This window comes from Micropterus dolomieu, linkage group LG19 (genome assembly GCF_021292245.1).
Source record: "Micropterus dolomieu isolate WLL.071019.BEF.003 ecotype Adirondacks linkage group LG19, ASM2129224v1, whole genome shotgun sequence".
NCBI lineage: Eukaryota > Metazoa > Chordata > Actinopteri > Centrarchiformes > Centrarchidae > Micropterus > Micropterus dolomieu.
The window spans coordinates 5411852-5437359 of record NC_060168.1 but is presented as its reverse complement, the minus strand read 5'-3'; the positions used below and the strand labels follow the sequence as shown (position 1 = coordinate 5437359).

Below are 25508 nucleotides of genomic sequence, written 5' to 3'. Positions count from 1 at the left end.
AGGAGAGAGGAGAGGGACGAGAAAGCACAAGACTACCGGAAAGGGGAGAAGTTGTGTTAGTAACATGCAATAATGGGATGAGGTTGCATACAGAGGGAGAGAAAGTAGAGGAGAGAGGAGCTCAGTGCATCATAGGAAATCCCCCGGCAGTCTAGGCCTATAGCAGCATAACTAAGGGATGGTTCAGGACTAACCTGAGCCAGCCCTAACTATAAGCTTTATCAAAGAGGAAAGTCTTAAGCCTACTCTTAAATGTGGAGATGTTGTCTGGAGGCCAGGGCGATGCCATCCAGGGAAACTATATCTTTAGATAATGCGTCACGGAGGTGCTTAGGCCCCAGAGCAATAACTTCAGTTTTATCTGAGTTTAACATTAGAAAATTACAGGTCATCCAGGTTTTAACATCCTGAAGGCACATTTCAAGTTTAGCTAACTGATGAGTTTCATCTGGTTTGATCGATAGATATAACTGAGTATCATCTGCATAACAATGAAAGCTTATGGAATATTTCCTGATAATATTGCCTAAAGGAAGCATATATAAAGTGAAGAGGATTGGTCCGAGGACAGATCCTTGTGGAACTCCATGACTAACTTTGGCATGCATGGAGGACTCATCGTTAACATGTACAAACTGAAATCGATCTGATAAATAGGACTTAAACCAGCATAGAGCGGTTCCTTTAATGCCAATAAAATGTTCCAGTCTCTGCAATAGGATCTGATGGTCAATGGTATCAAATGCAGCACTAAGATCACAAGTCCTTTGTCTGATGCAATAAGGAGGTCGTTCCTTCCTATAAGTTTTAAGACTATCTTGCCAAATTAAATGAGAATTTTCCAGTTTGGTGGAACGCCAATTCCTCTCAAGTTTCCGCGATATTTGCTTTAATTTGCAAGTTTCAGTATTATACCATGGAGCTAACCGTCTTTGTTTTATTATTTTCTTTTTTAGAGGGGCTACAGAGTCGAGTGTCATTCGCAGCGAGCCTGCAGCACTATCAACAAGATGATCAATTTGGGAGGGACTGAAATTAGCATAGGAGTCCTCTGTTACTTTGTGACTTGATAATGAATTTAGAGCTGATGGAATCGCATCCTTAAATTTAGCTACAGCACTATCAGACAGACGTCTTGTATAGAAATCTTTGCCCAATGGTGTGTAGTTCAGCAATACAAACTCAAAAGTTATCAGTGGTCGGGCAAAGAGGGATTTTGTGGGAACACCACTAAATGTTCAATTTCAATATCATACACCAAAACAAGGTCGAGGGTGTGGTTAAAACAGTGAGTCGGTTCATGAACACTCTGAGAGAAGCCAATGGAATCTAACAGAGAGATAAACGCAGTACTAAAGCTGTCATTCTCAACGTCTACATGAATATTAAAATCCCCTACAATAATAACTTTGTCTGTTTTAAGGACTAAAGTTGACTAAAACTCTGCAAATTCAGATAATAATTCAGTGTACGGACCAGAAGAGAATTGGTTGCAGTGATTTCCAACTTGGGTGCGAAAGATTAAGAACAAGGCTTTCAAATGAGTTATAATTTATTTTAGGTTTAAAGATGATTAGTAGGCTAGAGTCGAAGATAGCTGCAACTCCACCTCCTCGGCCTGTGCCTCGAGGAATGTGAGTATTAATATGACTGGGAGGGGTGGATTCATTTAGGCTAACCCAGCCAGGTTTCAGTAAGACAAAATAAATCAATATCATAATCTGATTTTAATTCATTTACTAGTGCACCTACACGAGAGAGATCTGATGTTTAAGAGTCCACATTTAATTTTCCTTTTAGTTTGCACTATTGCTCTTGTGGTTTTAATTTTTATGAGATTTTTATGCACAGCTCCTCTTCTGTTTACCTTTGATTTAAATAATTTCGATGGTCGGGGGGCAGACACCGTCACTATAGGATTTTCACTAAGTAATTCCTGAAATAGAAGGGCAGAGAAGTGTGTTAGACTGCGACTCTGCCTCCTGGTCTCAACTCTGGATTGTCATGGATTTGGTCCACTAATAAACTTGGCCAGATTTCTAGAAATGAGAGCTGCTCCTTCCCAAGTGGGATGGATGTCGTCTCTCCGAATCAGACCAGGTCTTCCCCAGAAAGTCTGCCAATGACATGCAGCTATACATGTCATCACTGGTCAGATTTGGCAGGGGTCCAGAGAAAACTACGGTGTCCGACATTGTTTTTACATATATACACACCGACGCAACATTAATCTTAGTGACCTCCGATTGGCGTAACCGGGAGTCATTACCGCCGTCGTGAATAACAATCTTACTGTATTTATGTTTATCCTTAGCCAGCAGTTTCAAATAAGACTCAATGTTGCCCGCTCTGGCCCCAGGGATGCACTTAACTATGGCCTTCTCAAAATGGAGCTGCCAATGATCAGAGTTGGTTTCTCAGCGGGTGTGTCGCTGAGTGGGGAAAATCTGTTAGAAACGTGAACAGGTTTATGGTGCCCCGTGGACTTTGAATGCTTACGACTATTCCTCCTTCGGACAGTCACCCAGCCCCCCCTTCCTGGCTGCACAGGGGATGCCGGGGGACGGCTACCACAGGCTAACTCAGGCCGTTCCGCACCGACTACCGGGGACTGGCTATCTAAAGTAGTTAAAGACTGATCTACCAAGGTGCGGAGCCGGACTTCTAAATCACTGAGCCTCACCTCCATGTCTATAAATAAATTACACTTGTTACACGTACCATTACCGCTAAAGGAGGCAGAGGAGTAACTGAACATCTGACACACCGAGCAGGAGAACGTAGGAGAGAGAGAGGGAGAAGGAGAAGCCATCGCTAGCTGCTAAGCTAAAGTCGCTAATGGCTAAGCTAAAGTACTGTAGCGTCAGCTACCAAAACGTTTGAACAACTATGAGATTGAACAGCAGTCACTAAAAGATGGAAAGAACTGTGAGTGCTTAGGCAAAATTACTGTAAAGAATAAGTGTTTAGCGGACAGTTGGCTGCTGTAATCTCACAAATGTAACTGTTATTTAGCGAGAGCAGCACAACACGGTACCAACACACAAGCAACGGAAACGGAAATGAGTCGACACGCTTACCGCAGTGCGTCAGCAACCAGTCATTCACCAGAGCTTCTGAAGACAACAGCTTTTAATAAAGCTGAACACACAGTAGCTTATATTATCCAAAGACAAAAAACAGGTACAGTATTTGTATAATCGTACAGTACTACTTCAGGAGCTAACGCTAGTGTAGCCTAACTTTACCTATGTAGAACGACAAACTTATACACGTCACATTCTGTAATTTGTGTGATTTAGATATTTAGATATAGATACAATATTGATAGCTGTAGCTATTTTGACGGCGAACACATACCAAGATCAATGCATTCAGACTTTTGTCAATGTTTTGGATAATGCTAACCAGTCACCATAGACGTATAAGAAATGGATGTTGTCATTGTGACGTCACCCGTTGGTTTGTGGACTGCCGTTTTGAAGCCTTGAGTTTGGCCGATAGGGCGCCACCATGTTGAGTTTTTGCAACCAGGAAGTGCCCGGAAGTGACATGGCGGAGCTAACGGCCATGTGCGGAGCTAGCTAGCTGGCTTAGCTAGGTGCTAAGGTAGCTAGTCATTTTAACAGGGCTGATAACTTTGTCTAGCAAACAACAGTCTTAAAACTAAATGTACTCACCAGAGAAAGTGAACAGCCAACTCCTGATAAGTTTTTCAACAGCGCTGGTTAAATTTACACAGTGCCGAGGGTACGAGTCACTGTAGCCTGATTGACAGGTCGCCATGGTAACGCCTTGTCAATCACAGATAATCCCGCCCTGAAACATCCTCTGCTTTATGGTCTATTTTAAAATAAATGGGACTATAATTTACTAAACCAACATCATTGTATTGTATGGAAGACTTGAAACTAGCGACTGAGATCATAAACTCATCATCAAAGTGTATACTGGGGTAATTATTCAGCTGAGAAGTAGGGTCATTTTACCATTATTTCTAATGGAGCCAGACTTCTTTTTGCAACCAGAAGAGTCGCCCCCTGCTGGTTTCAGGGACTTACGCATTGGCTTCATATTTTAGACTGGAAGCTTCCCGCTTGCCAGTCACCCACCCTTGTCACGATGTGTAGAGTAGCTAAACAACCAAGAATGCATCACGTTACGTCCTGTGGGGGATGTAAAAAAAACAGTTTATTAGGGCCTGAGCACGAACTGTGCACAAACGACCGGTTTGCCTGTGGGGTGCGGTCAAAAATGATGATTCACCATGAAACAGGAAGTTGTTATAACTTCACTACATGCTCACATCTGCATGAAATTTTACACGTATAATAACCGTGCCCTGAACACATCCATATGCCAATATTCACTCAAAGTCACAGCGCCACCTGCTGGCAACAGGAAATGATACGTTTTACGCTGTTATGTACTACTCCTAGCAGGTTGGACATATCAACTTTAGAACTGTCCCAGAAAACCCTTAACTCATTGATGAAGCCATGTTGTAAAAGTTGTGAGTTTGCAGTTAATGGCATGGGGGTGGAGTTCCACGCTTCGCCATGAAACAGGAAGTTATTATAACTTCAGGGTAGATGCTCACATCTGCACCAAACTGTACATGTAGGATGAAAGTCCTGCCCTGAACACATGTACATGCCGACATTCACCCACAGTCATAGCGCCACCTGCTGGCAACAGGAAGTGGCCTTTAATGAAGCAGCCCCGCCGCACGTTTCATCTACATGCATGAAATTTCTGTGGCACATGTATCATGTCTAGATGTTCTAAAAAGCCTCTTGAAGCGATTGCCTAAACCCAACAGGAAGTCGGCCATTTTGGATTTAATGGTCATTTTTGGCGATTTCCACACTCCGTACTTTAACAAGCTCCTCCTAGGATTCAGATTTGTGTTGTCCACTCTAAACCCATTGACGATTAAAAGTTGTACAAACGGTGAGTTTTGGTGGAGCGGCATGCCTGTGGCGTGGTGTCGACAATTGATGATTTGCCATAAAACAGGACAGAATTTGTTATAACTTCACTCTACATGCTCACATTTGCACCAAACGTTACATGTTTAATAAGAGTCCTGCCCTAAACACATCTATAAGCCAAAATTCATCCGTAGTCACAGCACCACCTGCTGGCAACAGGAAGGGACTATGTTTATGTATTGAGAAACCACTTCTAGCAGGTTGGCTGTATCTACTTCAAAACTATCTCAGAAAACTCTTAACACATTGATGATGTCATATTGTAAAGCACGTAGGTTTTCCTTCAAGGGCGTATCCTTGGCAGGGTGGTGAAGTTCCATGCTTTGCCGTGAAACATACATGCTCAAATCTGTACCAAACTTTGCGTGCTTGATAATTGTCCAGCCCCAAACACATCTATACACCAATATCAACTTGTAATCGTAGCGACAAGTTCTCTGCAGCTACACAAAGGGGACACAGGAAGTGATGATTAACACCTTCTTGCAGCATCTCAAGCGCACAGCAAATTTACAGCCGCACGGGCAGGGCTCCAGAATCTGCAACGCGGCTGCCTCACACCTTGATGCGCTACACGTGCGAGGGCCTGCTCAACGCTGCTTGCAGCTTTAATTTATGGTTATTTCCTGTACTGACAGTGAAGCTGACTGGAGCGTGGAGTCTGCACTGGAAGCAAGGTCTGCAGTTGAACCCCTCCCGAAATTGCACATTCAAGTCAAAATGCTCGACTTCCTATTGGGTATTGGGTATGGCTCCAAGAAGCTTTTTTGTGCGTTTTGGGATGACACATCCATCCATCGTCAACTGCTTATCCTGCGAACAGGGTCACAGGGGGCTGGAGCCTATCCCAGCTGACATCGGCCGAAAGGCAGGGTACACCCTGGACAGGTCGCCAGGGATGATACATGTGCAACAAAAGTTTTGTGCATCTAGGGGATGCATCATTGAAAGGTTACATCTTTCTGCCAGTGGGTGGCACTATGAGATTGTGTGAATATTGGTATGTAGTTGTGTTGAGCGCGAGACTCTTATATAAAGTTAGGTACAGATCTGATCATGTAAACTGAAGTAAAAACAGCTTCCTGTTTCATGGCGAATCATTAATTTTTGAAGCCATGCCACGGACAGACCCATGCACGAAAACTCACAGACAGCATAACCTTTCATCGTCAATGCCTTTAGATTGCACAGCCAAAATTTGATTGGTTTAATTCCCTAGGAGGAGTTTGTTAAAGTACATAATCTGTGAATTGTTAAAAGTGGCCGACTTCCTCCCAGAGGCTTTTTTGTAGATCTACACATGATGCCACAAACATTTCGTACAATTCGGTGAAACGTGGCTCTGTCGTGTTCGATAGAGCTGTGACTCTCTGTCAGCCTGGCTACAGTGCTGAAAAGAAATCTGGTGTTGTTCTTATTTTCCTCTATTAATAATGAGTAATAAGCTGCTCTGGCGTTATGGAGGGCCTTCCTTAAAGATTTAAGACTATCTTGCCACAGTGAGCAGGAGCAAATGAATGTATATATGGTGATTGTATGGCAGGGGTCTTCAATTCAGCAATGAGATAAAGTGAACCTTTCCACTGTCCCTTTGTGTCATGAAGTACACTGTTATCTGGTATGTACTTAGATAGTATAGTGTTTTAGACAGTGGCGATATGTACTCTCCACTAAAGTAAGAAGGGAGACTCATAGAGGCAATGAAGCTTACATTTTTGAATGTGCAAAGAGGTGGTTTTACTTCAGTGACGTTCCTGCACTGCAGGGCTGCAGGGGGAGGCTTTTGTTTTTCTTAGCTTTTGTAAAGTTAATGTCAATTCAATACAGTGAGATAGAAATTAAATCATCACAGAATCATTTACTTTGCACACATGCAGCATGATGGTAATACCAGTTTAACTGGGTTTGATCTGTTATCAAGTGTGGGGGATTTGAACATATGGTACATGTTGACATCAGGTATAATATACTGCCAAAACAACATAGGTAGCCTTTGCTGTTTAATGTGGCTGATGCTGATTTATGAACAGAAAAGTTCATTTTCAAAATTCTCAAAATACTTGAGAACCTGGTTTATAATTGGCTATCAAATTTTATTGTCTCAACTTCCGTTGCAAGCAAATTGCATCTGGCTTCTGTGACAGAAATAGCACAGAAGTCTCACTCAAAGATGTAAATCATATTAGCTGGTAGAAAGTTGTTCTTTCTAGTACTACTTTATATGTTTTAATGGTGGCTTGGGTTCTCCAGCACAGTTTTAGACTGGTTTAGATGTTTAACCACTGCCTTGTTTCCTCTGGGGAGAAGTTGTATTAGTTCTTCTGGTGTGCCCCAAGGTTCAATTCTAGGCCACATACATGCTTTCTTTACCAGTGTTTGTTTTAGATGTGTTCTTTCCAACCAGTGGTGTAGTCTAGTTTTTTTGTATACTGTTATTTTTCCCTCCCAGCCTCAGACTCACCCATCCCAGAGCAACGTCCCATAAGCACCGCTACACTTAATACTAATACAAACAGTAGGCCTACAGCAGGGCTGTTTATGTGTTATCAACACTGCAAAGACTTTAACAGCCAATGAATGTTACAGGTGGGAAGAATCATGATTTTCTACTGTTAAGTGTTAATCACCACCTAACTCAGCCAGTTAAGAGTTACATTTAGATGTTATTTGAATATGGTATTTGGAGCACGCAGCACTGCAGTCTCTATTCATTCAACGTACACTGTATATTTGCAGCTAAACAGAGGCTTTCTGAAGGCCCTTTTCTCTCTCACTCTCGCCTGTCATTCACCGGGCTTGTGTGAGTTTTGCGTGCATGCCGTGCTGCCGACAACTACACGCACGTCTCAGTTCCTCGCGCGTCTATTTCAAGTAGCTGGCTTTTTAAAAACGATAAAATATTCTTTATGTGATTCATCAACGGTGATAAATTATCCGAAAGTCCCGCGAGGTGCGGACAATTCTGCATATCACCAGTGAAGCCGGGGCTCGGTCTCTTCAGCAGGTGTTCCTCTTCCACCACCACACACACACACACACACACACACACACACACTACGCCTACACATGCGAACTGACGACCCAGGGTTAGGGTTACAATTTTGGATTTATTCACGCACTTTAAAAACATTTATTGAAAGTTTTATTCTTTTTACATATTTATTTACAGCATTAAATGTTGAAATGTATATTGTGATAGGCTGTATATTAAGTTATTGGGAGAAAACTGATAGTTCTATGCAAAATCAGACGTCGAACACCCCCATATCGCCAAAATAGCATGATCCTTGTTTCGCTGCAAAGCTTTGACTGTGAGATTGATAGTTGAATCAGGCTCCGCCCTTCACAGCATTGAATCTTCGACTATTGGGGGTCAGCCCTATTAAGCACACTTCCTAAATCCGCATCCTTCCAAAACCATTGTCAAACCTAGGCTATGTATTGTATCATTTTAAATGCATGAGCAACTGTTACTTCTACTACTGTACACAGACACACACACACACAGTATCACGCATTCATTAGTTACAGTTTTTCTCCATTGCTTAAACACTATCACCAGGCTTTTGAACTAAAATTTCAAAACCATAACTCCATTTTTCAAAAAGCACACCCATTTTCCTAAACTCTACACATAAATCCCTTAATTTCTTATTGCCTACACAAAGTGGTCATTGAGAAAGCTCTAACATTCAATATTGTTCACTCAATCAGCACAGCTTGAGCTCAGTTAGCACACAGCTACCCAGCTGGAAACACAAACAGTCAAAATTGATAACACACCAATCAGAAGCTTCAACAGATAAAGGGCCAGAGCCTGTTGATTCAGTTTTGGAACAAAGGATCCAGAGAAATCTGAAGGAAGAGGTGTAGGACACCAGAGATGAAGAGGAAGAAGAAGAAGAAGAGGAGGAGAAGGACAAAATGCAGTATGGAAAGGAGTAAGAGGTGAAGGAAGAGGAACAGTAGGGCCCAATCCCAATGTCCCCCTCACAGACTTTGAGGCGCGTTCCCGGGAAGAGGGCTTTGGGCTGTCCCGCTGTCGAATCGTCAAGTGTGCAAGGGCTCTCTCGCGGACATTTTGAGCCCTTTATAGACCCTTTTCGTAAGTCCGCATTTCTGCAGACTTTGGCTGAGGGAATTGCCCACAGTTCATGGCGGTATGACGTGAAACACAGGGGTTACCGGGGGAAGCTCGGAAGCAAGAGAAGTATCACGGCAAATCCGCGTTGTAAGAGAAGAAGAAAACAGTAAACAAACAAGAATCGACACCTACGCTGATGGCTTACAGTTCTTCTCGTTTGTTGACACACATTTTCTGAAAGAATGCCTCATATTCTCAGAACTCTACACACAAATCAAAAAACACACACACAATGGGCAAAACCCCTCAATTCTCCTGCAAAATGAAACTTTACATTCAAAACAATGTTATTTCTTCTCAAAATGGTGTTTTGTTTTCAAATGACTCACAAACCATCATATGAATAGACATTCATAAGAACCAGTTGAACACTGATGTGCTCAATGTAAAACACTATGATGAATGGAAAACACTTCTTCTCCATTCATCATAATGACTTGGGCCTTTTTTTTTGTTCAGTGTTACACTTACTACAGAAAGTACATACATAAGTGTGTTGTAAAATATTTGAGAATATTGTTTTTATACTCAGACCACACAAATACATGGTAACAAATATATTTGTCCCACAAAAACAATGTACACAGTGTACATCCCATTCCCAACCAACACAAAGTTGCATATACTGTACACTACATACAAAACAACAGAAGAATTTACTGTACACAGTTACAGTAAAAAAAAAAAAAAAACTAAACACAAACTATGCTGCATCCTCTTTTCTGTTGCGGTCTGGCCACAGCACGTCATCCACATCACAAGCAGCGGGGGAAATGTCACCTAGCATGGCGATTCCAGCCATGAAAAGCATCAGCTGCTATATCTCCACATGCATCCTCCATAGCTTGGAGAAGAGGTATACGCGTTTGTGGATTTCTGTCATACACTTTCCATCTCCAGGCAGAAAAAAATGGAATGGAGAAAATGGAGGGAGATAAACAACTAAAAAGCGTGGGTGGACAGTGAACCAGTTACGAACCAGAGCAGCCCTGTGGAAACTTACGTTGTCCCAAATGACAACGTACCTGAGCTGCTCTGGGCCATCTACCTGATCTGGTGGAATGAGTGTGTTGTGTAGGGTGTCCAGGAATGTGATCAGATGGGCAGTGTTGTAGGGGCCAAGGGTAGCATGGTGATGGATGACGCCGTGGTGGGTAATCGCTGCACACATTGTGATGGGACTTCAACAATGGCACGCTGGCCGATGACATTCCTTCCCCTCTTTCGTCTTTGTGAGGGTGAACCCAACCTCATCAATGAAGATGAACTGGTGCTCCACTGCAGCCACCTCTAGCTCAAGGACTCTCTGAAACACACATGACAATATCAGAAATAGACATGGAGTGGTCACGATTGTGAAGCACAATCATTATGATTACAATATTGAAATATGTGTCGTCCTCGTCCTCGTCCTCGTCCTCGTCCTCGTCGTCGTCCTCGTCGTCGTCCTCGTCGTCGTCCTCGTCGTCGTCCTCGTCGTCGTCGTCGTCCTCGTCCTCGTCCTCGTCCTCGTCCTCCTCGTCCTCGTCCTCGTCCTCGTCCTCGTCCTCTCACTCCTCTGGCTCTGCCTCTGTTTCCAATGTTGGCATCCATTGCTCCATTGAAGAGCTCACCTGTTGCCCTTTTATGCTAAAGCTCTGATTGCTAATTGGAAAACTGTGTGACGGGTGTTTGCCCTTGTGATGAGTCAGTGTGCATATTTGAATGGCAGTGTGTTCCTTGTGATAGATTGAAGATATTTTCTGCATGAAACTTGTGCCAAAAGCAGAGAATTGTGTGTACTGTTTTGAAAAAAGTGTGTTTTAGAACTGCAATTTGAGTGTAAAGCAGGAATTGTGCTTGTAGTTTAGCAGGTGGTTCAGGGGGTTGGTGAATGAGTTACATGTTGTGCTCATTGTGTCTCAAGTACCAGAATTTGTGTGTAAACAATTGAGAAAAACTGTAACTTAAGATGCTGCATAGAACACATGAAGTCAGAGGAATGCAATCACCTTATTACACACTTAGTTTATTCAACTATTTATTTTAGTTTTTGCTTAATGATGCTGTTTGACCAACAATATTGTATTGATTAATTACAAATATATATTGAAATTTAGGTGACCTTTCTCCACTCTGTAGGGCACGAGCCTGCAGGACTTAAAAATAGGGGAAAAACATAAATTAAAAAGTGTGCATCGTGTTTCAGCGTCGTCAAGGTAACGTGATAATGTGGCTGTCCCGTTTACAGCATTTTGAGCCCTTGCAGCCTCTTAAACTCAATCACTTTCCAAGTGATGTCAGTAAAGTCTGTGAGGGTTCAGGGCTTAGGGCATAGGGGGACATTGGGATTGGGCCCAGGAGTTGGAGGAGGAGATGAGATAGGAGGTGAGATGTGATGGGTGGAGGAGGAGGAAAGCAAAGAAGAAGGTTGAGGAGGTAGAGGGAGGAGGAGTAGGTGGAGAAGGAGGTGAAGAACAAGAATCTCTGGCCTGTCCCAGACCAAAGACAGGACGCTGGGGCAGAATAATTAGTTGTTTTTAATTAATTAGTAGTGTGTTGAACTGTACAGCACACTATGGAATAAAAAATGTGTGCAAATGTATACATTTGTTATTCCTTCTGTTGTTGTGTTCATAATGTGAAAAGGTTTTTGAGGGAGAGAACCACAAGCAGCATTACTAATAACCAGTTTTTGTGCTATTGTTTTGAATTTATCTCACCAGTGTGTAAAACTGTGTTGTAGTGTGTGTGTTTCTGAGCACTTGTGTGTTATGTCTGAGGGCAAAGTTTGTTTTTTCAGAAAGATTGAATGGTTTTGAGTAGAGTGATTTATTGTGACCTGAAAATAGGTTGTTTGGGGAATTGAGTGAGAAACTGTGTATTTGTGTTTAGAGTTTTGAGAAAAAGAAGCATATTTTCAAGAAATGTGTTTAAGCGATCGAGAAAATCCCGGTCACAGTCACGGAAGCCCTGCAAGTCAACGCTTTGCAACACATAAAAGGTTGAATTAATCAAATAAAGTGTGAACATTTTGTCATAAAACTATGTTGTTACATATTGTCTCACTATTTTTAGGCCACTGGGAACGTAGGGTTTAAATACAGCGACAACTTTTGGACGAACTCCCCTCTCCCCAGCGTAAATAGGATCTGACGTTACCGCTGCACTCACTGTATCAAATAAACAGTTGTATGAAGATTCAGCATTCGTGTTGAGGAAAAGTGTGTTTTTTGCAATAACGAAACTGAAAGCATTTGTCATTCATTTTGTGTTTGTGTCGAATATTACTTTAATGACTTCAGATATTTACGAAAAATAAATATTATATTCTTTTATGAAATGATTGATATTCATTGTAAAGAAAAAACCTATATATATGAACCTCTTTTCTTGTCAGAAAAATATTACATTCACAAATCCAACATTTAAATATAAATCATACATTATATTGAAGCAGTATATAGTCTGAAGAATTTATAACAATTAAAATGTATAAAGACTTAATTATTTTTCTTTAATGCCTTTGTTGCTTGTTACTGATGCCCCTGTCTATTTAGTTGTGCCATGTTCTATTATTCTGTTATGTAATTTAGGCTTTTTTGTTTTGGCTGAAGATTTTCATGTGAGATGAATATGAGTCAGTAACAACAACAGCTTTATTGTCTATCAGACAAGCATTTTTTAAAATTAAATACAATATAACCTTTGGGCTACGTTGTTAACCTGTGAATGGTGATATGAAATGTTAGTGTAGTTTAGGAATTTAAAAATCCTACATGTTAACCAGCGAAGTCACACGGAACTGATTTGAAAGAAAGTCCCCCATCGTGCAGCAAAGGGTATTACACACCTTCAACAAGCCGGCATTGGTGCTCACTTGGCATCTGAGTGTTTAACAACCCACTACCACTCCGCCCTCATTGGTTTCGGATGCCACTTAATGTGGCGGATCCTCTGCATGAAGGTGCAAACGGAGTGGAAGTAAATAGGGAGAGGGAGTAGTAAGCAGTTTCGGAAAGGCCCTAAGTTAGCAGATCAAGACAGTGAAGTTAGCAATTTTTTATTTCACACAGAGCTCAGGAAACATTTGTACTTTAAGTAGTTGCACAGTATGTCACTCAGGATGTTCAGCATGTGAAGCAAAATGTGTCGTTTATGTTAAGATTATATTTTCGCGATCGCGATGCTAATAGGGTTGAGCCGATAGACGATGCCATCGTCCATCCGTGAGCCACTTGTGGGCTTGTTAAAGATGCAGCAAATCAAACAACTGAAACAATATCTGCACTCTGTGTTCACTGTTGCTTTACCTGCTCCGTGCTTGTAAAATCCACCGTGACTTGTAACGTCATAGGCTACTAAGTTTTTAACCGAGTGAAGTCTATGCGAGTGAACACACGCCCATAACACGACCGCTAATCCCCCCCGATCCCACTTCCCGATGTTTCAGTGTGGACATCGTCCGATGGAAATTTTGTAGACATCGCCCAACCCTAGATGCTAATGTTGTAGCATTGAACTAACTGTCAAATTCCTATTTTTTTATTTCTATGCATTGATATGATGGCTGGAATATCGATACAGTATCATGGAAGAATGTATAACAATATATTGCTGTTGATTTATTGACACACCTCTATGAATCATCTCTCAATCTTTTTGCAAATGTTTGTGTGCTCCTTTTTTCCAGGGAAAGATGAACTGGAAATATCTCCCTATGACAACACACTAATGGATACTCGCATGGCCTCCTTAGTGGCAGGTAAAACACACCCTTTTTGTTTTTTTTTGGTATAGAGTATGAGGAGCTGGATACCATGTTGTGCCAGACAGATTTTGCTTTAACAAAAGAGTTTTTAATATACTCCTTTGTCTTCTTTATTATTTATTTAATTATGTATTAATTTGTCACCGGGTCGGACGGGGGTAGAAATGGGGATGGGGACACAAGCATCACACAAACAGTCACCACAGAGAACGGACAAAGAACGGGGAGGGGGGCTTCTGGAGGAAAGAAAAAAAATGGGGGGGACAACAGGAGACAACCAGTTTAACAGCAACAAACAGCAGACATAAGAAAACAACTGAGGGAGAATGAAAAGGAGAAACAGGCAAGCAAAATAAATAAAAAACACAGCACAGCCATGAGAAGGAAATAAATAACATATTGACATGCATAAAGAATAATGCAACTACCTGCTGACAACCATGCACAACCTAAATTTGTTTGTGTGTTTGTCTGTGTGTCTGTACCCTGCGACCCTGTACGCAGGATAAGCGGTTGACGATGGATGTGTGTCTGTGTCAAGCGACAACCTCCGGCTCTCACTTCCGATGCAACCAGGAAATAACAAAAAACTGCAATTCATCGAGTGGCCACTTGAGGCTGGCTGCAGAAGGGAGTCAATCTCCATTGAACCTCCCATGTTAAAAAGGCCAACTTTACAACAGTAAAAAACATGTTTACAGCCCGGTTCATAAATGGTTTTAATGTATATAGCTTAATTTTTATGTACCTCACCTGTTTAAATTAAAGTTAATTAAAGTTCTGCATTAATAGGGGCGTGGCCGTTTTGATTGATAGGTGGCTGCTCGGTCCGCCATCTGTTAGCCTCACTCAGCTAATACATGGAGCCTGTGGTTCAGCCTGTTGGAACCTTTTGGACATTTCTTCATTCAGATACTCAACGAATAATGGCAGGCTGTGTAGAGAGAGACCATCCAAGAAGCCTGTTCTCCAGTTGGTGAGTGGAATTCTAGTATTTCATTTAAGTGTTAACAGTAATTAGCAGGTATCGGTGCCAGCACAACTTATAGCTTGTTAGCTTAGCTCGTTACTTTAATTAGCCAGATACAAGCAACCCCAAGCTGTGCTAACAATGCTAAGTAAATGGAAGTGTGTTTAAGGGAAGTCGGCAAGAGAGAAGCCAAATGTAATAGATAAACGTTGGTGTTAGACATTAGCTCTCTGTTAACATCAGCTGACGTTACATTAACGTTAAATTTTACAAACGGGCAATGTTAGATTTGGCTTTGAACTGTAACTGAGTCACTGTTCAGTTAGATATTAGTCAGATACTATTAGGATAAGCGGCTGCACCTGAATCCAAGGGGGGAGCAGCTGCAGCATGCTGCCTGACCACCGAGGAGAGCCATGCACCTCAAAGTAACGTTAATGTTACTGTTTAAAAACGATATAATGTTACTATTCTGTTGTGGGGTTCATCAGTGGAGAAGATTGATTCGAAGTACATATTTAATAACGTTTAGAGTCATCAATATTTTATTATTACACTTAGTTGAAGTAGTATTTCTTGAGATTCAGCAAACAGTCTTAGGTGATAACCGCATTTGATCAGTGTTAGCGTTATCAGCGTTATCTCCCGCGAGGTGCATGCAATTCTCTGCACAACAACTGTTAAGACAGGTAGCTGGGCTGTAACTAGGGGGATGTTCCTGAGTTCAATAAAGTTAGTTTATTTAAGGCAAGAAAATTTGTTTGGGGGATTAGAATTTGCCAAAAAAAACAAGTAGTACAGTTCAATAAGAAATCTAAAATAAGATCTTAATAATAAATATTCATTAAGCACTGACTTGAGTAGTCAACAGGTGTCTAGCAGAATGGATGATTATTGCATAATGTCCAGCAGCAAATGTTGAATTAATTACTGTCACATGCCAGAGAGGTTATCATGCTGAGGCGATCTCAGAGTTCAGTAGCTTTATGGCTCTTTGGAAGAAGCTGCTTAACTGTCTACCCATTGTTGTCTTTACAGGTGCCAGAGGAGCTGATTGCAGAACCTTCCAGATGTGATTTGCTGTGTCCAGCTCTTCAGGAGAGAACAGCTCCAGATTGCAGCGAGGTTCTTCAGCTCTTGCTTTGCTCAGCCTTTTCTTTTTACTCCACAACATTATAATAACTCTTACAACACATTAATTCAAGTCATACAAAACTACTTTTACATTTGTAACCTTTTAACATTGATGTTTTCATGAATGCAAGACATGAGTTTTAGATTGCTTAACTATTGCTTGTGGATAAGGAATAATTTGTTATAAAACTAATCAGACTAATTAGACTTAAAATAAAATCACATTTTTCATCATCAGTTTCTTGTGTTAATTGTAAAAAGTGTGATCTAAACTTAACAATATGATAGTTAACAGCTGTAAAGGAAAATATTAAGATGGTATTTATAGGGGTGGGGGCACAGTGGTCCTGTGGATAGTGCTGTGGCCTCACAGAATGAAGGTCGCGGGCCTTTCTGTGTGGAGTTTGCATGTTCCTCCCACCATCCAGAGACATGCAGCTTAGGTTGATTGGTGACTGGTTGTGTGTCTATGTGTGGCCCTGCGATGGATTGGCGACCTGTCCAGGGTGTACCCCGCCTTTCGCCTAATGTCAGCTGGGTTTGGCTCCAGCCCCCCACGACCCTGTATGCAGGAAAGCAGTTGATGATGGATGGATGGATGTATGGTATTTATAGGTCAACATTTTGTATATATGTTAGTAGAAAACTAAAGAATGAAAAGCTGATTTTACAGAATATGCTGGTTTTATTTGGACATTTCGTTAAGAGACTGAGAAGTTACACTCAGATAAAGAATTATCTGCACACTGAATAATTTTGAAGCCAAGAAGTTGTCATTTATTGCAACTGTCTATCACAGGTGCATTTGATCAGTTCTGAGACTCCAGAGTTTTCAACAATTAATGACACCACCTAGTTGGATTTGTAACTACTTTGTGCAGGTTATTCTTTGTTTCATCACTTACCCACAGGTTGGTTTCAATGTGCGCACATTCTTATGTTTTTAAACTAGACTTATATCAGAGCAGCAAAGAAGGCACTCAAAAACATCGGGCTCTGGTTACTGGGTTTAAGGCTCTTAATGTATGAGGTAGAAAGTGAAAATAAATCTCTTCATGTTGTGGGATGCAGTCCTGGGTGTACAGCGTGAACAGCAGGGGGCTGAGCACACAGATCTGGGGGGCTCGGGTGTTGAGCACTAGAGTGGAGGAGGTGAGTCCACCAATCCGAACTGACTGGGGTCTGTTTGTGAGGAAGTCCAATATCCAGTTGCAGAGTGCTGAGTTTGCTGATCAGTTTCATGGGGAGATTGTGTTGAATACTGAGCTGAAATCCACAAACAGCATTCTGATGTCATCATATGATGGCCCAAACCTAGTGCTGAGTTTGCTGATCAGTTTCATGGGGAGATTGTGTTGAATACTGAGCTGAAATCCACAAACAGCATTCTGATGTCATCATATGATGGCCCAAACCTAGTGCTGAGTTTGCTGATCAGTTTCATGGGGAGATTGTGTTGAATACTGAGCTGAAATCCACAAACAGCATTCTGATGTCATCATATGATGGCCCAAACCTAGTGCTGAGTTTGCTGATCAGTTTCATGGGGAGATTGTGTTGAATACTGAGCTGAAATCCACAAACAGCATTCTGATGTCATCATATGATGGCCCAAACCTAGTGCTGAGTTTGCTGATCAGTTTCATGGGGAGATTGTGTTGAATACTGAGCTGAAATCCACAAACAGCATTCTGATGTCATCATATGATGGCCCAAACCTAGTGCTGAGTTTGCTGATCAGTTTCATGGGGAGATTGTGTTGAATACTGAGCTGAAATCCACAAACAGCATTCTGATGTCATCATATGATGGCCCAAACCTAGTGCTGAGTTTGCTGATCAGTTTCATGGGGAGATTGTGTTGAATACTGAGCTGAAATCCACAAACAGCATTCTGATGTCATCATATGATGGCCCAAACCTAGTGCTGAGTTTGCTGATCAGTTTCATGGGGAGATTGTGTTGAATACTGAGCTGAAATCCACAAACAGCATTCTGATGTCATCATATGATGGCCCAAACCTAGTGCTGAGTTTGCTGATCAGTTTCATGGGGAGATTGTGTTGAATGCTGAGCTGAAATCCACAAACAGCATTCTGATGTAGGTGTTGTTTCTCTCAAGGAGTGTGACGGCTGACTGGAGGGCAGTGGAGATGGCGTCCTCTGTGGATCTGTTGGTTCTGAAAGCAAACTGGTGAGGGTCCAGGCTGGCTGGGATGTTGGTCTTTATATGCTGAGGAACCAGTTTCTCAAAGAACTTCATCAGAATGGGGTTGAGAGCCACAGGGCTGCAGTCTTTCAGACTAGACACTGCAGACTTTTTAGGTACAGGAATGATGGTGGCTGTCTTGAAGCAGGTGGGAACCCTCTCCTGAGAGTGAGATGTTGAAAATGTCAGTAATAACATCAACTAGCTGATTGGCTCAGGTTTTTAGTACATGGCCAGGAATGTTATCAGGCCCAGCTGATTTGGCGGTGCTGTAAGCATTTTTATCACCCAACCGAAAAGCAGCTTTTTTGGCTGTTTTAATTGTTGACTTGACTTGGCTTTAATCAGCTGGGTGTAAGTGGGCTGAAGAAGCAGAGAAATATGGTCTGATAAACCAAAATGGGGATGGAGGAGGGCTTTGTAGCTACCAGGAATATTGGTGTAGACGTGGTCCAGCGTGTTTGTTCCTCTGGTGGGGATGTGGACATGCTGGTTTAGGTAAAACTGTTCTGTTTAGATAACTGTTTAGAGATTTTTTTGATTAAAATCACCAGCAACAATAAAAACACCATCAGGTTGTTTTGTCATGTGACTACTGATGACCTCATACAGTTCCTGTAGTGCATTTTTTGAATTTGCATTTGGAGGAATAAAAACTGCAATTACAAAAATGCTGGAGAATTCTCTGGGCAGAGAGTATGGTCGGCATCTCAACATTAAAAATTCCACATCTGTCCAACATTGTCCACCCACTTTAGCTGCGTTTGAGCACTAAGCATTATTTATGTAGATACACAGTCCTTCTCCCCTCGTCTTACCGGACTCTAGTGTCATGTCTGTGCGGAATAAACTCCTCCCGTCAAGTGTGACAGCTTCCTCAGGTACGGTGCTGTGCGGCTAGGGCACAGCAGTCTCTGCTTTGCCGTTGCTGAGCGAGCCTTAATTTTACTCTCCAATGACCGGACATTAGCCAGGAGTAGGCAGGGGAGTGGGAAAGCCTTTGGTCCAAACTTATTTGATTTCACTCTTCTCCCTGCTTGCTTTCCTCTCTTCCTTCTCCGATGTTTCCTCCAGCTTGTCCACTTGTTTTGTCGGGAGATCCCGTTGCTCCCGTTTCCAGATTTGTTGCACTCAGTCCAGTCCCCGCACTTTCTTTTCCAGTATTTATTAATGTATTTCTGTCATAGGTGATCATAATTAGACGATTTTCAGTTTAAAAAAAGGAGAAAAAAACACAAAAATATAACAAAAATTAAGGAAGCTACTGATCGCTGCTTTGGCATGCTACTGTTGCCATGGAGATGGCTATGAGGCAAAGTCCCAACTAAAGGAAACTCCCAAAAAAAGAATATCTTCAGAACACAAAGACAGGCAGAACACTCCACAATAGATGTCGACTGCACACAGACTGAAGAGACAAGCACACATTTAAACATCAGGTAACAAACAGCGTGGAACCAAGACCAGGTGGAGGACATGAGGAAATTAGACAGAACTCACACACAGGCAGGCAGGGTGATTAACAGACAGAACACAGACAGACTACCAAACGAGCCATAACTCAAATAGGGGGACAAGCAGGTCAGGGGGCCAGATCAGGTCAGGAGGTTGGCCAGGGGACCGACAGTGAAGGCGGGAGCACTCACGAGGCCAAGCAGGAGGCAGACGGTCTAGGCGGAGGTTGGCGATGAAGGCAGGACCTCTCCAGAGGCAGAGCAGGGAGCCGACGTCAAAGCTTTGGCTCTCTGGACCGATGGCCGGTGGCAAAGCAGCTGAACAGGAACCAGAGACAGTGCTATAGGGCTGAGGACCAGCAGCGGGCTGTGGGACCAATGAACTAGACGTGAAGTAGGGATCGGTCGGGCCACCAACTTGACACGTGGAGCAGAAGTCGGCGTTTCATAGCGAATTAGGCAAGGAGAGTCATTGTCCCAGTATCCTCGCTGGGTCCATGCTGTTCCTGTTATGGGAGAGTGCAGGTCAGCTGCCTCCACACATCCCCAGGGCAGCTCTGCACAGCCCTGACCCCAAGCCTGGTGCCTGCCCGCAAGGGAGCAGGCCCGGAGGGGCAGGAACTAGGGATCGACCGGTATGTTTTTTTCCGGGCCAATTCCTGATTATTCTTAAGCAATTAGACAGATGACCAATATTTGGAACTGATATACATTTGCTGTGAAAGTTTTAATCTTGGTGTCAAAATTTAGAATAACACAAACTCCAACACAAAACTTTAAATGTTTAATCTTTATAAATACTAAATTAAATGAATTAGAGATCCACCCCAGAGATGGACTTGATAAAGGGGATCTATTATGCTTTTTCATATTTTCTAGTATTAGGTATGATGTCATTCTGAGCCAGATTTCCAAATATGGTCATTTGCTCCAGGCAGAGAATGCTGGCCACGCCCACAAAGGAACATACAGACCTATCCCTGCAGCAACCTGGTAAACACAGGCAATAGCCAGTTAGAAGACAGTGGGCTCTGGAGTGGGGGGGTCTCAAAGAAACAGAAACATAAACAGCTTTTTACAGACAGATGCTGAAATGAGGGCCAACATGAAGAGCCAGTATAAGATAGAAAATACATTTTTGAACTTTGAATCATGCAAAGGTGCCATACAGGAGTCACAGAACTACAGTATAGGGCTGGAAATGCAGCATAATAGGTCCGCTTTAACCATGAGTGATAAATTATCATAAACTTTGTCTTTACCTACTGCCATTTATATTGTATTTATTTTATATTAGGATTTTATTGATACATTTATTAACACTATTTATTTGTTCTGTTCTTTATCTATACTCTTATTGGTTTTTCATTACTAAATAATTGCCTTTTAAAAACGTTATTGAAAAAAAATAAATTGAGAACAGTAATCAAATTTGTGTTTTCAGAACAGCAACAAAAGTAAAGTTTACAGCAGCAAAGTCACTTTATAAAATCAATATCTCATTGGAAACAAATGGAACATGTAAAATAAACTATATTCCTGACATCAAAATACAGAGTAAAGTTTAGAAAGAAGACATCACTCAGTCAGTTGTTACTTCTCCTCCTCTCTCTGCTGCTGGTAGAGAGGAGATGGTTTCTCTCAACAAGCAGCTGGCAAGGTAGTTTCCTATATTGGGTGATACTTAAATTTTTGGCCTTGGTGATGCATAGGGCAGTGATGGGCAAACTGGGACGGGGTACCTTAGCCAAATTGATAGCTCTTCACATATCTTCTGCCAGAACTTTTGGACAGGTGCACATTGCCACATAGCATGCATGTAACTGAGCAGTTTAGGCAAATGTTTGACTGCATAAGACCCATTCTGAACATCCTTTGTCCTGTATAGTGTGTTCTAAGGAGTGTGTTCTATTTTATACTGTATGAGTTGTAAATTTGTTTTTTTGTTTTTCATTCTAAAATTGTTTAAACATAACTGCATCCTGTAGTGTGGTCTGGACAATGGATAGATGTGTTTCTCACTTAAAAAAAGGAGAGAGATTGAACCATCTGTTTTCAACAGTAACAAAAGGCAAAGTCCAAACCAAGGCAGCATTCCAAGAAACGTAACTAAATCCATAAACAGTCCAAAATGTTGCAACAGAGCAGAATAATCCAAAGAACACAGAAACAGGCAGAACACTCAACTTACAACGAGAGCACAACAAAGACAGAACAGAACTGAGGGCTTAAATAATAGGGCAAACAAGCTGGGAGGGAGAGCACAGATGAAAGCCTACATGGATCCCTCCATGTAGGCTTTGGTCGGCTTCACTGTCCGATCTCTGGCCTACCCCCTTGGGCAGAACAGACACACATGCAGGCAGAGTGGGAAACAGGATGGAAAGACAGACTGAACAGACCTGTGGCCTGTACTACAAAGTGAGGCAACTGGCTTATGCAGGTAACTTCAGGAGTAACTTTGTGATGTCGGGTGCAACGAGCCCTGCAGCCTCGGTGAGAAGATCTTAATTTAATACTGTAGGTAACGGGCCGGTTTCTGAGATGTAGCCCATCTGTAGGCTATAAATGAATTATGTGTTTTCACATATTTAAATTTACTATTTTGTGTCCAAAACATATGGAGCCAGGGGTGAGGGTTAATAAACCGAGAAGAAAATTACAAAGTGGCAAATTTACAAGAACAAAAATCTGAAATTCCCTTAAATTAAAAGTGCAAAAAATCCAAATCACTCTGGTGTTTTATTCTGAATACGCCCAATTCATGGCAAAGTCTCTAAGATACATGATGAAATAGGCTAGTGATTGTGGGCTAAACGAGGATTTCCTCACTGCTAAATCCGATTGCAAAGTCTAATATAACTTTCCACCGCATGCCTAATGCATGGCAGAGGTGTGTGTGATGCTGCAGCCTTGCAAAGTGAATTTTCTCTCATAAATGTGTGACTGTAATGTCAGAGAATATACAGAAAAGTTTTTTACTTGTACATTGGAATTTTTTTTTTTTTCTCAGATTATTACCCCTCTCCGCTGGCTCCATTTGTTTTTTTGTTTTTTGTTTTCTTTTAAACCTGTCCTGCCCAGCAGCCTGGTATAGAGTATGATGAGCTGGATACCATATTGTGCCAGACAGATCTGACCAACGATTTGACTTTAACAAGAGAGTATTAATATACTCCTTTGTCTGTTTTATTATTTATTTAATTATGTATTGATTTGTCACCGGGCTGGACAGGGGGGCAGACACGGGGATGGGGGGGGCACAAACAGACAGCACAGAGAAAGGACAAGACCTGTAAGAGAAGGGGGAAAGGGGGATGGAAGGTGGGGACAACAGGGAAAAGCAGTGGGAAACACCAATTGCAGAAAGCAACGAAACCTGCAATAGAACAGAGAGGGGGCAGGAGGAGAAAAACACAACAAACAAAAACAAACAATAAAAATAAAAATAATAATAATAGTAAAAGACAACCAGCCGAACAGCAGCAATGAACAGCTGACATGGTAAGACAACTAAGAGAAAAATTAAAACAAGAAACAGTCCAGCACACTAAATAAGCAACACAGCACAGCCACGAGAGCTGGAATAATAATTAATTTAAATAAGTAACTGAAAGAAAAGCATCAGGAATAATTCTACCAGGGAAAACCTAAATTTATTTGTGTCTATGTGTGAGACTGTGTGTGTCTGTGTGCGTGTGGGTGAATGTGTCTGTATGTGTGTGTGTGTACATGTGTGTGCGCATAAGCCTGTTAAAGAATGTAGTTGTTAGTGAGAGTGGGATGCCACGACTGTGCCACACTTACCCCAGCAACAGGCAGGCAAGAACCCCAGTAGCCAATAGGGGTGGGAGAAAGAAAAAAAAAAATCAAAATCAAAAAACAAAGACTCCCAGATGCACCGCGATGCAAACGTGAAAGACCCCGACCCAACCAACAGATGCCCCAAAATAAATAAATAAAAACCATCCAAATGCCAATTGACAATGCAGTGCCGACAGAATGCAAGAGGCGTAACCCGCAGAAGAGGCTCCATTTGTTTTTATTACAATGGGCCTTATGTGCAGTTGTACCTTTACATCTTAATCATATTACAGATAAAATCTCTCAATGGAATTCTTAAAATAAAGGTTAAAAACAAACAAACAAAAAAACAATAAAAAAAATAAATAAATAAAAAAAGAAGAGTCCATAAAATACATAATAAAGAATTAGCCCACAACAAGAACACGTGAAGATAATTACAAATTTCCTCAATGGATGCCAACAAGCCAAAAACTCCAGGTGCAGATATGTTACTTAAAACCACAAAAATATTGCTTTACCTGACCTGTTATCAGGGTTAATGCTAATAAATAACTAATCTAGGTCACTCTACATTGACAACAGTTACAGCTACATCCTAATAAGCTACCATATTACAAAACACGTGAGTAAAAATGTATATTCACTTCCTAAATTAATAAAAAGCGTTTTATCTGCCATGTTTCTGTGTAGTAGGACTTCAACCTGGCAAGTCGTGTACCAAAATTCTCACTGATTTTCCGAGTTGTTGTTTGCCTTCAGGCAATAAGTGAATTCTCCGAGTCGGGATTATTTTGGCACCATATGAATGGTAATTATACATCAAAATATTTTCAAATTCAAACCAATAGGAATAAAAGTTTTGGAACTCTATCACCATAGTCTACAATTCCTGCTGCAACTCACAGATTAAAAACTAATAGGTATAATTTATATTTTGTATAAGCTTGGCACTTCTTTTTCCCTCTTCACAACTTTTGGCTAATTTGACTATTCCTCACCCCCTCAGCCTCGTCTTTCATGCAATTGGATGATGAGAACCAGTGCCTTAAGGCAGCACAGGACTGTGGCCTGTACGAGAAGTGTGGTTCTCTGCGATCAGAGTATGTCCTGGCCTGCACTAAGATGGTACCCGGGACCAACCGATGCAACCAGCACAAGTGTCACCGAGCCCTGCGCCGCTTCCTAGAGCGGGTGCCTGAGGAGTACAGCCTGGGTGTTCTGTTCTGCCCTTGCACCACCACCCTGTGTGGTGAGAGGAGGAGGAAAACCATCGTACCCTCCTGCTCCTACCAGGAGATGGAGGGTCTGCAACCTAATTGCCTCCACCAGCAAAGCTTCTGCCGTCGAGATGACCTCTGCAGGTTAGACATGAAACTCAGATACTGATACTGTTAGCTAATTATCAAATGTAAAATGGCTAGAAACTGGCATTATATGGGGCAGTTTGATTACATATTTATTGTAGAATTGATAGCAATGTTAAGTGGCATAGCTTGTACAGGTGCTGGTCATATAATTAGAATATCATCAAAAAGTTGATTTATTTCAGTAATTCCATTCAAAAAGTGAAACATGGATATTATATTCATTCATTACACACAGACTGATATATTTCAAATGTTTATTTCATTTAATTGTGATGATTAAAACCGACAACTAATGAAAATCCCGAATTTCAGTATCTCCGAAAATTAGAATATTACTTATGACCAATACAAAAAAAGTATGTTTAGAAATGTTGGCCAACTGAAAAGTATGAACATGAAAAGTATGAGCATGTACAGCACTCAATACTTAGTAGGGGCTCCTTTTGCCTGAATTACTGCAGCAATGCGGCGTGGCATGGATCAGTCTGTGGCACTGCTCAGGTGTTATGAGAGCCCAGGTTGCTCTGATAGTGGCCTTCAGCTCTTCCGCATTGTTGGGTCTGGCGTATCGCATCTTCCTCTTCACAATAGCCCATAGATTTTCTATAGGGTTAAGGTCAGGCGAGTTTGCTGGCCAATTAAGAACAGGGATACCATGGTCCTTAAACCAGGTACTGGTA

At 41.7% G+C, this 25508-nt stretch overlaps 1 protein-coding gene across 1 annotated transcript in view; it reads left to right on the top strand.

Annotated features, from left to right (window-relative positions):
* LOC123958345 (GDNF family receptor alpha-4-like) overlaps positions 1 to 25508 on the top strand; it is a 111847-nt gene that overhangs the window by 63752 nt on the left and 22587 nt on the right. Inside the window, exons 3-4 of the mRNA XM_046031669.1 lie at positions 13811 to 13882; positions 24468 to 24822. Of these exons, the coding sequence (XP_045887625.1) occupies positions 13811 to 13882; positions 24468 to 24822 (427 nt within the window). The remainder of the gene's footprint in view (positions 1 to 13810; positions 13883 to 24467; positions 24823 to 25508) is intronic.